This window comes from Gambusia affinis, linkage group LG04 (assembly GCF_019740435.1).
Source record: "Gambusia affinis linkage group LG04, SWU_Gaff_1.0, whole genome shotgun sequence".
Classification (NCBI taxonomy): Eukaryota; Metazoa; Chordata; class Actinopteri; order Cyprinodontiformes; family Poeciliidae; genus Gambusia; species Gambusia affinis.
Genome location: NC_057871.1, coordinates 31,066,689 through 31,079,219, shown reverse-complemented (window position 1 = coordinate 31,079,219; position 12,531 = coordinate 31,066,689). Strand labels below are relative to the sequence as shown.

General features: G+C 37.9%; 1 protein-coding gene across 2 annotated transcripts in view; it reads left to right on the top strand.

Moving 5' to 3' along the window:
* Positions 1-12,531, top strand: part of LOC122829010 (protein sidekick-1-like) — a 403,194-nt gene that overhangs the window by 382,603 nt on the left and 8,060 nt on the right. For both annotated transcript variants that reach the window (XM_044113150.1, XM_044113152.1), the window contains 9 exons: positions 25-81; positions 389-490; positions 2,054-2,169; positions 6,987-7,173; positions 7,261-7,398; positions 7,477-7,638; positions 9,017-9,142; positions 9,543-9,707; positions 11,317-11,454. In XM_044113150.1, coding sequence (XP_043969085.1) covers positions 25-81; positions 389-490; positions 2,054-2,169; positions 6,987-7,173; positions 7,261-7,398; positions 7,477-7,638; positions 9,017-9,142; positions 9,543-9,707; positions 11,317-11,454 — 1,191 coding nt within the window. The remainder of the gene's footprint in view (positions 1-24; positions 82-388; positions 491-2,053; positions 2,170-6,986; positions 7,174-7,260; positions 7,399-7,476; positions 7,639-9,016; positions 9,143-9,542; positions 9,708-11,316; positions 11,455-12,531) is intronic.

Genomic DNA, 12,531 nt, shown 5'->3' with positions numbered 1-12,531 from the left:
TGTTTTTCTTTCACTCTTCCAAAGCCAAGAGCACCTTCAAGACAGTCAGCAGTGCCTCACTCACAGAGTTTGAGCTGACACGTAAGTTACAAAGTCAACCAACATAAATCCAAAGTCTTTACACTGATACAATGATTATGGTTATAAATGTCATATTCACTTTTAACGAAATAACTAGGACTGTGTCCAAAAGTGTGACTTCATTGGGGATGTTCTCTAATCTACACAGGGTGAAAGAAAATTATACATAAATCCTCAGTTATGTACTGTACAATAATTATGACATTATTCTGACATTAATGTCGGATGTAAACTTCTGACTGGAGATGTGTGTTTTCATGTTTAGTAAAATAGAAATGTTTTGAAAAGATTTGACATTTGTTTACAGAACTAAAGAAGTTCAAACATTATCATATTGTGATGACAAGCTACAACATCATCGGTGAGAGCCACCCATCCACTCCGGTTGAGGTGTCTGTTGGAGAGGCAGGTAGGTGAAAAGAAACAACCATGAAACATATTTAGAATTGTAAGATATGACAGAAAAAAACGTTGTTTCCAGATTAACTTCTATATTTCCATTTTTCACTAGAGATATGTGAATGCCTTCAATGCAAAAAAGGAATTTCAGACTTTTGAATTTATGTTTTTACCATATTCAATAACAAGCTTTATACACAATTTCTTTCTTTAGGACATGGATATTTCGAACTTATTCTACAAGCATTGCTCTAAATTACCTCCAACCGTTTGCAGAGTAGAAACAATCAGACTCCTGAAGGTTGAATGGAGCGTCACTGCATAGTCTGTATTTGCATTCTGAAGAGTTTTTCTGCTAGGTTTAGTTACAGACACCAGCTCAAGTCAAGTTAAAGACCTGTTGCCTTTTATTGTGATTTTTATTACTGTAATTCATTATGAAGGCTTCTTTCAAAGGTTTCCTGAACTAATTGCTAATGTGCTTTAGAGTATTATCTCCTTGAAAAGTAAATGTTTACCTCTGCTATAAATTCAGAGCATTTTGGTAAAATGACAGCATTTCAACAGCATGATGTTAGTCTGTTTGACTGAAGGAATAGCAGTAAGTTATTTTTTGCTTGAAGTTGCAGTGACAAAGCTAAAATAACGATATAATAGATGGAACAGGAAAAGAAATGTGTTTCTTTCACCCAGTGCTGATGCTCAATTCTGAGTTTCTATCGCTTTTAGGATTTCATCAACAACCTTTCATGTAATTGTGTCAAGTTGTTCAAAGATACTGAGGAACCAAGTGCACTTTCAGAAGAAAAAAGATTTTAAATTTTATTGCCGTTTTATACTTTTTTTGTCTTCTTTCTAGTGGGCTTTATCCTGTCCCCCCACCCTGCTTCAGTAAAATTATCTTTTAAAGTCTCTGTTGGGTTCTCTAATAGGGAGCATCCATGTGTATCCATCATGAAATATGACACAAGGTCAACTATTTTATAGTGAAGGCTGTACCTCTTTTACTTGCACTGTAAAGTCAAAGCAGGACTCCTAATACAGCCAGCTTACTGGCTGTATTACATTCAACCCACAATTACAAAGACATACACACAAACCTGATACAGCAAGACATTTGTAAACTACAAACAAGAATAGAGGTAAATAGACTTCCACATTGTTTTAGAAACACTTCCACTTGCAGTGCATTGGAGCAGCGTTGCATTCATATCACCCCGTGCATGTGTATTTGTATGTTTGTTATAGTGCTGTGTGAGTGTGTTTGCAGAGTTTAGTAGGCCATACGTACCACATAGTGAGGAGTAAAAGGTGAGGATAGGGGAGTGTAGCAGGAGGGGGAGCCAGAAAAGCCTGCAGGGGAATGATGAAATCAGGTGATATGGACTTCTCTTCCAGCCTCAGGTGCACACAGCTCAGTTTTCATTCTTATGTGCAGTACAGTGGCGTAACAAGGTCCTGCCTGAGGCTCATTCTAATTGGAAGGGTAGAGCATATTTTCCTCACTTCCCACTCTTTTAACATGCAGCTGCTCACACACAGTAACCAGCACCTCTCGTCTCTCCGGCTGCAGCTCCTTCGGTGGCGCCTCAGTCGATCAAGGTGTCAGCCGTGTCTCCCTCCACCCTGGAAGTGACCTGGGACATGCCGCCCCTGGAGACCCAGAATGGACTCATCCAAGGCTACAAGGTGACTCAGAGAAACAAGCACAAACACACAGGGAACAAATACAACAGGCCTGCCTCGGGAAAGGCAAAGTGGGACTCAAACACACACTTAAATAAAGGCTTAAAATAAGTGTCCATATCAAGCCCGCTGAAGGAGGGTTAATGCTGCTGTTTCTTCAAGTGTCTTAGACATAAAAAAAACTATGTATGAAGGAAAATCTGAAAATCCCTTAATGGTTTCAGTATGATTTCTTTGTCCGTCCTCCAGCTTTCATTTTTAGCACTTCAGATACAAGGTTGTCTGTCCTTGAGACACTGGTGTGTGACAGAGTTAAGGACAGAAGTGTTAAAGAAAGGAGTGTAATATTTGCAGAGCAAAGGAATGAGATCTAAAAGTGGTTCCCCTAGAATCTAGATCAGAGAAGAAGATGGAGGGATGGTGTTTAAACTGCCGGATGGATGGGTTTAGGTTTGAGGAGCAGGGTGTAAAGCACTGGGGTGGAGGGGGTAAGAGATTAAGATGAAAGAACAAGAGCAAAGAAAGAATAATACATAAATTTAGAGGTTGTGACTTCTTTTACTGTTTGATGAATAGCTCAGACAACAGGATGGAAACACACAAAGAGGAAAGGTGACAGCTTGGCTGGTTCTACCTGTGAATCTTAGTAGGTTTTGATTTCAGAACAATTTTTCTCTATGCTGTGTTGAATTCTTGTCTTTGTTGGGTTAATCTGGGTGTTTTAAGCTCCTGTTGGATGTTTCTGCTCTTCTGTTCAGTCAGTGTTCTGCACAACTGTCTCTCTGCTCTCAGTCTCTGATCAACAACCTGATCTTTATGGCTCCTGTGCTCTCTCATGATGCAAGTTTTTTGTTTTTCTTTGTTCAGTGCCAGATTTGTTCTTTGTTCTCTTTGTTCCTCCTTTCTGTCTGGTGTTTTTTACCCACCACGCCAAGTCAGCTTCTGCACATTTTTTCTTGTCCGTCAGCTTGTTTAGTTTTGTGCTTATCAAAGATTAGTGGTCATACCACCTGCCAGTCTTCATTCTGGCTCTGCTGCATTCAGGGCCTAAACCTCTGAACCATATATAGTGATAATACAAAGCTGTGTTTGGTCTTTAGGTACCATTTAACCAGGTCTATCAGGTTAAGTGCCCGATAGACCAGGCACTTAACAAAGTTGTTAAGTGCCTGGTCTATCATGTGAACCAGAACAGCTCTGGAACCAAGAAAAAGTCTTACGGTTGCAGTTTCTTCTTGTGCAAAGCCGGAAGAACATGTTATTGGGCCACATTTTAACCCTTGGTAAGTCTGTATCCAGAACAATCAAATAATCAAACAAATGTATATGAATGGTGCTATAGAAAGCTTGCCTTTCCAGGTTTATTTGTATACATACAATCATATTCATTAAATTTGTTAGTTATTAAAATTTTATATTTACTGAGAAAAGCTCACTTTTCTCAGTAAACAGTGTTTATTTATGTTAATTATGCAGCTATTCTGTTATAATTGCAGCTAAATAAGACACATTTAAGATTAGAATATTAAATCAGACACATAAAAATCATTTTTACTAAGTAAATATGAGACTAATGAGAAGTATGTTGAATTCCTTCTTACAGTTTCTATTCAAAAGGTACTTTTAATCTGTCTGATAAACTTTGATCACTTCTAATTTATTTGATATTTATATACACACTGCATATATTTATACTTGCATATATATATATATATATATATATATATATATATATATATATATATATATATATATATATATATATATATATATATATATATATATATATTATGATGATTTTATGTTGCACAATGGCTGTTGGATATGGAACATATTTTTCTGTCGGCTGCAATACAGAACTTGTGTCCTGTCACATAGAACAAAGTTGATTGACTTCATTTTATGTTTTGCTTGGAATGTCTCTGTGATGTTGCCAGAGAAAGTTGTAGTTTGTGCAGATCAGTTTAGGAAGGAGTTCTTTGAAAACTACTAACAAGATTTACCAAACGACTTGGACAGAAGGAAGGTTTTGTTCCTGCAGATATATAATGGTGTCTTGTTTTGTATTGTTGTTCAGGATGAACGTGATTTGTCGTTTAGCCCAAGCTAACACTGAATGAAAGCTTTTGCTAGATCCACTAGTCATCTCCATTTAATGTTGGAATTGTAGTAAACTGAAAGGGATAGTCTATATTGAGAAGACGCAGTTTGTGACAGTATGTCAGGCACTCAGACACACTGACATTGTGTTTTTTTTTGTGTGTGTGTTGGTTTTTTTAAATATAGAGATATTTGCTTCTCCTCTAACCTTGCAAAGGTACATTTTTAAAAAAGGTTGCATTTGCGGAAAAATATATTTTTGTGCTGAGTTATTATGCTTCTGGGTCTGCATCCGCGTCAAAGACGTGTAGTTACACCACTGTGCATCTGCTTTTCATGTGTCTGAGGAGCTAATGAAAACAATGAGTTTAGAGGACTTGGCCAGCAGCAGCTAATTTGCATAATCACGATGTAGCTTTAAACAGCACATTCCTCTAAACAAGCAGAACTGATTGAGTGAAATCTCAATATCCGAGAATGATTTTGTATATTAAATGTAATGAGCATGTGTGGTATAGCTCACAGACCTATCCTATAGCAAGAATAAATAACAATAATTTCTTGATATTTATCAGTCTGGAAAGAGTTAAAAGGCAGCTTGTAAGGCTTTGGGACTGCAGTGAACCACATATGGAGAAAACATGGAACAATATTGGCCCTTTTCCATTAGTGGGCAGCTTACCAAAAGTGCACAAAACTAACACAGCAATTCAGAAACAGACAATCACACGATATTCAAAATGTATATATTTTTTGATCATCTGAAACATGTTGAGTGACAAAAATACAAAAACAATGAAAGTGTTTTTGGGAAGACTACTAAATCAATTCTCAACAGTTGAAAAATGTAAATAACATTTTTATACAGTAAAAATATTCTTCATGATGATCATCTATGATAGTTAAAAAAAATTAGGTTTTTAATTGTCCTGAAAATTCCAACTTCAAAGTCTGATTCATTGAACAACAATGGAGGGAATTACAAAGTGAGTTCAACTTTTATTTTGCAGTTCTCACTAAATAGAGCAACGCATATCTTTCTGTTTAAATGTAACTTCCCCCTGTGTGCTGAAGGTAATATATATTATGATCGTTAGCTTATTGTATCAATGAGATATTGTGTATCTCATTACAGTAAGAACTCCTAGAAGAAAAGATATGGTCAAATGCTGCCCTCAAGTGCTGCTCAGAAGCTGCTACTTTCAGCTTTGGAAGTACTAAATATGGATTATGGTGCTCCATGGAGCTATATATTTTGAATAACAAGAAAATTGAGCCATTTGTATACCTCTCTGTTGCAGTTTTATTTCCCAACTGCAACAGCACATTATTTTTGTTTAAAATGCTAGATAGTGCGTTCACCCAAAAATATATTTCAATGTCAGTTTTTGTGATAAATTTAAAAAAATGTAAAGCATTTATTAAATATACCAGTCTTATGTTGCTATTTGAAAAGTTATTGGCATATTAGCAAAGTATCAGACCTTATGTACAACTGAGTGAACACTCTATCCAGGTGTTCTCAGACACCAAATACATTTTGTGTTAATTATTACACTGTGCTTTTCAGCACATCATTATGATTATATTTTCATGTTGGTTTTTGTGGTTTCTTGGTTCTCTATTCTTCGTGTACATCTTTCAGAACCATTCTCTAACAGAAGACTGGCTCTGGATCAGTCTCTATAAACATCACCTTCTGACTGCAGATCAGACAATAATTAATTTGTTGTTCCTGTATAGTTTATCTGTGTTTAAAAAGGTGCTAAAGTGCTCAAAGACAAAATTGACTCAACACATAAAGGTAGGCTTCAGAAAAGTGACATGAGTCAAAGAAAATCTTCAGTGGCATCAAAACTACCAGAAATATGTTTAGATCTATTTTTCTTGTCTTTAAGGTGGAAAGTATATGCTTTTTAGCATAATTTTCAACTAATATTTATCTAAAAACATACAGCAGTTGTATGTTTTTTCATTATTTGAAACCCGAAAAACAGAAATAATTTGTTGGTTTCTTAAAAATGACCAAAAATGTTTCTAAAGCAAATGTCATCCCCTGCGCTCTCACATCAATCACATCATTGATTAGATCAAAGATTTTTTGCAGTGCTGAGGCATCTTCTGCTGTTTTGGTTTAGCCAAGTAGGAGGGATGGTCAAAGCAGTCGCTCCAAGATGGCCGCCATATTTCCTGCGCCCGATCACCCAATGCGAGATCAACTTTTTATTATGTGTGGTCTGCACCCTATTCTAGATCCGCTCCTGTTTAGTCGTATTCCTAGCTTTGTGTTGTCACCCTGTAGATTTTATACCATTGGGAGTGGATGAAGGATCTCTGAGATCTGTCAGGGCTATGTAAACACAATAACAAATGTAAATGTTTTATCACTTAACATATAGTTAGTTGATCCATGCTCTTCAAGTTTCCAGATGATGGGATGAGCTGAGCTGTGTTCTATGTTTAAAGCTTTGGATATTCTTTTACAACTTTCTCTGACCTGCTATGTTTCTTCATGCTGTTCATTCATTGAAGTTCTCTAAGCAACCTTCACTGTACAGTTGGATTTGTCCTTAAAACTAAATTACACACAGATTTACAATTTAGGTGAATTTTAAAGCACTTGCTTGCACTGGGTTATATTTAGGGTTTTCAGTTTGAATGAGGCTGAATAATTTTTTTGGAATGGCAACAGTATGAATCTTTTGTTCACTGTGTTCCAGATCCATTACTGGGAAAGAGACAACCAGAACCAGACTGAGAAGATGAAGGTGATTTTTGTCCCAGATACCCATGTTCACCTCACAAACCTGACCAGCTACACACCATATATGGTCACACTGACTGCCTTTAACACTGCTGGGGATGGACCTCCCAGTGACCCCCGCGGGGCCCGGACCCTGCAGTCTGGTAGGAAGTTCGTTACAACTCAGTTCCCTGAAAAATAAATCATCAGGCAGCGTGTTTTCTGATCTCCCTGGTCTGTTTGCTCCGCAGCTCCCAGCCAGCCAAGCTACCTGACCTTTTCTGAAGTGACAGGGGGGAGTGTCAACGTGTCCTGGGGAGCTCCACTCACTCCCAATGGACAAGTGGAAGGCTACCGGGTCATCTATCAGCCCACCGCTCCTGTACAAGGTATGCACAAACACAGACACTCACTCACTAAAGGGCATGTCTGCTGTTACAAAGTGCTTTGTCCTCAAAAATCTGCAGGAGTGAGTAAAGTGGTGACAGTTGATGTGAAAGGGAGCTGGCAGCGATGGCTAAAAGTTCGAGACCTGATCAAAGGAGCAACGTATATGTTTGGGGTTCAAGCTCTCACAGTCAGCTACGGATCAGCAGTGGAAGCAAACATCACAGCTCAACCGGTGAAAGGTGGGCAGAGCTGACAGAAATCTTTACTTTAGACTTTGCTTCAACTCAAATGATTTTATTTAGAGTATTAAAAATTCAAAGTGTCTTTTGTTGTTTTGTTTAGCAAAGATTTAGATATCACCAGCTGAAAATTAAAATAATGGCACTATTGTTACAACTCTGCTCTCATTTTTTATTTTTATTTTTAAACATTTTTATACCCATCTAAATAATCAATGGAAAATTTGTCTTTTGCATTTCAGCAGTCACAACAGCTGAAAGGCTTTTTATCTGTTCCTCTGGTTTAATGAGCCTTAATGGTTGAAGACCTCCTTGCCATCACCCTAAACTTTAGCTTCCTCCTTGGATTCTCCTTCAGATTCAAATCTGGACTCTCCCAAAGGTTTACATAACTTCACACAAGAAATTAAGTATAATTGGATATTTGATGTCAAGAGGAGCCAGTTATAGTGGCTCGGGCATCTGGTTAGGATGCCTCCTGGACGCCTCCCTGGTGAGGTGATCCGGGCACATCTCACCGGTAGGAGGCCCCAGGGAAGACCCAGGACACGCTGGAGGGACTGTGTTTCTCGACTGGCCTGGGAATCCCTCAGGATTCCCCTGGAGGAGCTGGAACAAATGACTGGGGAGAGCTTTCTTAGGCAGCTACCCAAGTAGCCTAAGAAGGCTGAAGAAGATGAATGGATGGATAAATGGGAGAAGATGGATGGATGGATGGATATTTGACCACTCTTCTTGGTAGAAATGGTCACTCATTTAAACTGGTCCCTGCGCTGCTCCTTGTTTTCAGCACTCCTTACAAATTTCCAACAAGGTTTTTGCCAGTAGTGAATAATAATTCACTATATTCATATACTGCCAGTTTACAACAAATGTTATCTCAAGGCATTTTACAAAATATTATTTCAATTCAATCACACATACAGTACAGACCAAAAGTTTGGACACACCTTCTCACTGAATTCAATTAGAAATTGGGTCCAAACTTTTGGTCTGTACTATACATTCCAATTGATCCTAGGTATCAAAAGTGCAGTATGCTCAATTAATCACTCAACATATTAAAAGGTTTCTATCTAAGGAAACCCAGGATAATGTATTGAATTGTATTGAACCAAACCCTTCTCCTCCTGACACAAATGGAAACAAAGTGGAAATGAATACTTACTGTTATTATCAGGCCAGTTTTATTTATCGGACCAATACTGATATGTTAAAAAATGACTAATACCAGTCGATATTGATGTTAGTGCCGATGTATTGTGCATTGCTAATAAATTATAGGTAAGATTAAACTAATTTCTGTGGGTTGATTCCCAGGAAAACAACACAAATCAGTACTATGTCTACATGTGAATGTGTTCCTCTGATACTGAAGGTTCCCCTGGGCCGCCAGTGGAAATGTCCATCATCAAGACATCCTCTGCCCTCACCATCCACTGGTCAGAAGGAGACATGGGTGCTGCTCCTGTTACTGGTTACGTTGTGGAGGCGCGTCCCTCAGGTGAGCTCTGTTATTCATTGCTCTGACACTGTCTGCACTGATTCTTTTACTTACTCACGCTAAACTGTTCTGAGTGCAAGTCTCTGCAGATCCCATTGTGCAAATCAAGTCAGACACAATTAAATACCTGTGTGTGTGCGTGGGCGTGCATGCATTGGTGTGCGTATGGGGGTGTGTGTGTGTAATACACAAAAGGAAACAGCTTCAGCACTCTGCAGGAGAGGAATAGTTGTCTTTGATTTAATTTTTCTTCTGCTAACAATGAATAAGCCTCTTTATTAAAAGGCAATTATTGCTATTAAAAGTGGTCTGGAGACCATTACCATCTAAAATGTGTCATTCTTACTCAGCTAATAATTCTATCCATCCACTTGTGTTAATGAAACTTGTATTCCTGTAGATGAGGGAGTGTGGGATTCCTTCATCCGACTCCTCCCTCCAGCCAGCAGGTCCATCTCCGTGCCACTAGAGCGTCTGAGGTCTGGGGTCAGCTATGAGTTCAGAGTCATTGCTGTGAATCGCTATGGTTACGGACAGCCAAGCGCACCCTCCGTGGCTCTTGCTGGTAAAAACACACAGATTTGCAAACCACTAATGCTGGGGAAGTTTAAACAGTAGATCCAGCCTGTTGGATGCGACATAGAGCAAAAAGATACTGAGGTGATTGGGCTTTTGCTGCCACCTAAAGGCGGAACTGCTTCATCTACAGCCTGTGTAACAGGTCAAACAGAAATCGAAACTCATATACTTATCAGTTACTTTTAAACATTTTGTTTGCACTTCTATTGAACAGATCAGAGGAACAGACACTTAGAGCAAATCCTTTATTTTCAAAAGATTTGCTGCGACATTTTACTTTTTGTACTGTAAATGCACAATATGCTGAATGAGTGTAAAATTAAAAAACACTACTGTGCTCTTAAAGGGGCAATGTTATATAAAATCAGTGACTTTTTTGAGCTTTACATCAGGTTATAATGTTATTCCTTCATTAAAAACATACCGGCAGTGTTCCCTTCTTTCATCTATGTTTAAGAAATCCTTCAATCTCCCACGGCAACCATTCAACTGTGTACGCAGTTGAATGGTTGAATGGAATAGTACCTCCTCAAAGAGCAGACCTCCCTGCAACTTCCTCCTTCAGATTACATAGCAGCAATTAGTAAACACCTGATGGAACTGAGCATCTGCAAAGTCTGATTTCATTTGGCAAAAACTTTGTTAGACGGTTAATAGAGGAGCCATGCTGTGATGAATTCCTGAGTTTCAGAAAGAGCAGGAGTTGTTAAAAAAGACAAAGGCCCAATTTCAAGGCGTTAAATTTTGAAGTTGAATTTCCTTTAAGTATATTTGATATGCATAGCATTTTTATAACAAGTGAAGGTGGCATAGATCCTTGATTGTTCCATGAAATGGCGCTATGCCTGGAAAATACACAGTACTGCCCTTTTAAAAAATGTTCCCCCTGACATTTTCTTTTTTGTTTTCTTCTTTTTTGTCCTACTAATGTGTTTCAGACCATTAAGCAAATTTTAATGTCAGAAAAGGACATTTAGAGTAAATAGAAAATACCTATTTATGCTGGAGCAACAAAAGCCCTGATGTTGGGCTATTAAAAGTGGTCTGGAGTCACTTGGATCTTTAATGTAACTATATTGCCATAATGATCTGTTCGATTAATTTGGGGAAAAAATACAGCAATGTGTTTTTTTTGTTTGTTTGTTTTTTTACAAATTCCAAAGGATCTTCTGTTGTTTTGAAGCATTCTTACTCCAACAGACCGAGATCGGCTCTGAACAGGCCTGCTAATGAGCCATTCATTTGATTCGGGTTTGTTGGAGCAGTGAAGCATCTGAAAGCTGCAGGGTGATAGCTGTCGAGGACTGGACCTGAGCACCCTTGCTTTAAAGGGATGTTTTCATGCGCAGTTCCTTCTCAACCTTACACAAACAGACATAAACATGCAGTGAATAAATCGATTTTCAATCACTTTTTTGCACCAAAGAGTTAAGAATAAACACCGAGGCTCTGTAAATGTGTGTAACTTTGAAATTTTAATTTGACATTTGTGACTGTATTCAAAATAGACTAGCAAATATTGCAGCATGCATATTGTTAAATTCACTTTGGTAGCACTATGTGTTTAATGTCCTAATCCATCTCTCTGAGTGCAGCGCTGTCGGAGCGTCCTTTTTATGAAGAGTGGTGGTTCCTGCTGGTGATGGCTCTGGTGGGCCTCATACTCATCCTGGTCCTGGTCTTTACTCTGCTCTTACATGGACACAGCACCAAGTATAAGGCCTGTGGTACAGGTCTGTGCTTCTTTTATTCAACCCTTAAGTCTTTCAGGTGCCACAATTGTGTAGATGATGCTTCCCCATTTGTTTTTATTCTTCAGACAAAACATTTTCAGCTTAAATAGCATCGTTTATCTTTACCTAAACATAGAGATTCAGAATAGTCTGTTTTTATGACACTGAAAAGCTGAGACACTTTGGGGGCACCTATCCACGTTTGTTTGTAAAACTGCCTCCAGCCGCTTGTTGAGCTGAGAGGTGTAATCTTGTTCCTTCACTCTGATGAATCGGGACAGAGCCCACTCCCAAGTCTCTGATTGGATATTTCTTTTCCTCACTTTAATTTATTATTCTCAAATGGTTTTATTTTAGTATAGAAATCTACTCAGCTTTTTTGTAGTTGCAACACTAGCTACATCACTTTGCACTTTTATTATTTAATTTTCCTTTTAGATTAATAAGGTATTTTGAATTGAACCAAAGCCAAATAAATGATGGAGATCAGTTGAACCCAACTCCATTTGCTGCATTTCTCCAATACTGAGCTTTGGAGATTTTGTTAATGTTCTATCCTCCTCTGAAACAATGAAAAGGTGACTTTTCCTCCTCCTCTAATCTTATTTGTCACAGCTCCTGTGACAAATAAGTAAAAAGGCATGGATTATTGATTAACATCTAATCAACATAAAAAGCTTGATAATTGAACTAACAGATGCACAAAATTACTTAACTTGAATTTTGAACATAACTGTTTTGCGCCTGGGAAAACTTCAAAGTGGTTTTAGTTACACATTAAACTATAGATATCCTATTTGTTTTTCTCTGCAGGGCACTATTGGCATTTAAGAACTGCACTGTTATAGTGCAGTTCTTACATGCACTGATACAGTGACTGATACAGTGCATTTAAAAACTGTAACAAAAGTCTTTGACTTTAAAATAATGTCTTTGAATTAATGTAATTTAATCATGGAAAGAATTTCCACATTATGAAATAGCTATCTTTCAGCATGAAGGATGTTTGTTGAGCTAACTTAATTTTCATGAGTTGGATCAACTTAATAAGTAGTGTGAAGGTATCACTGTAACATT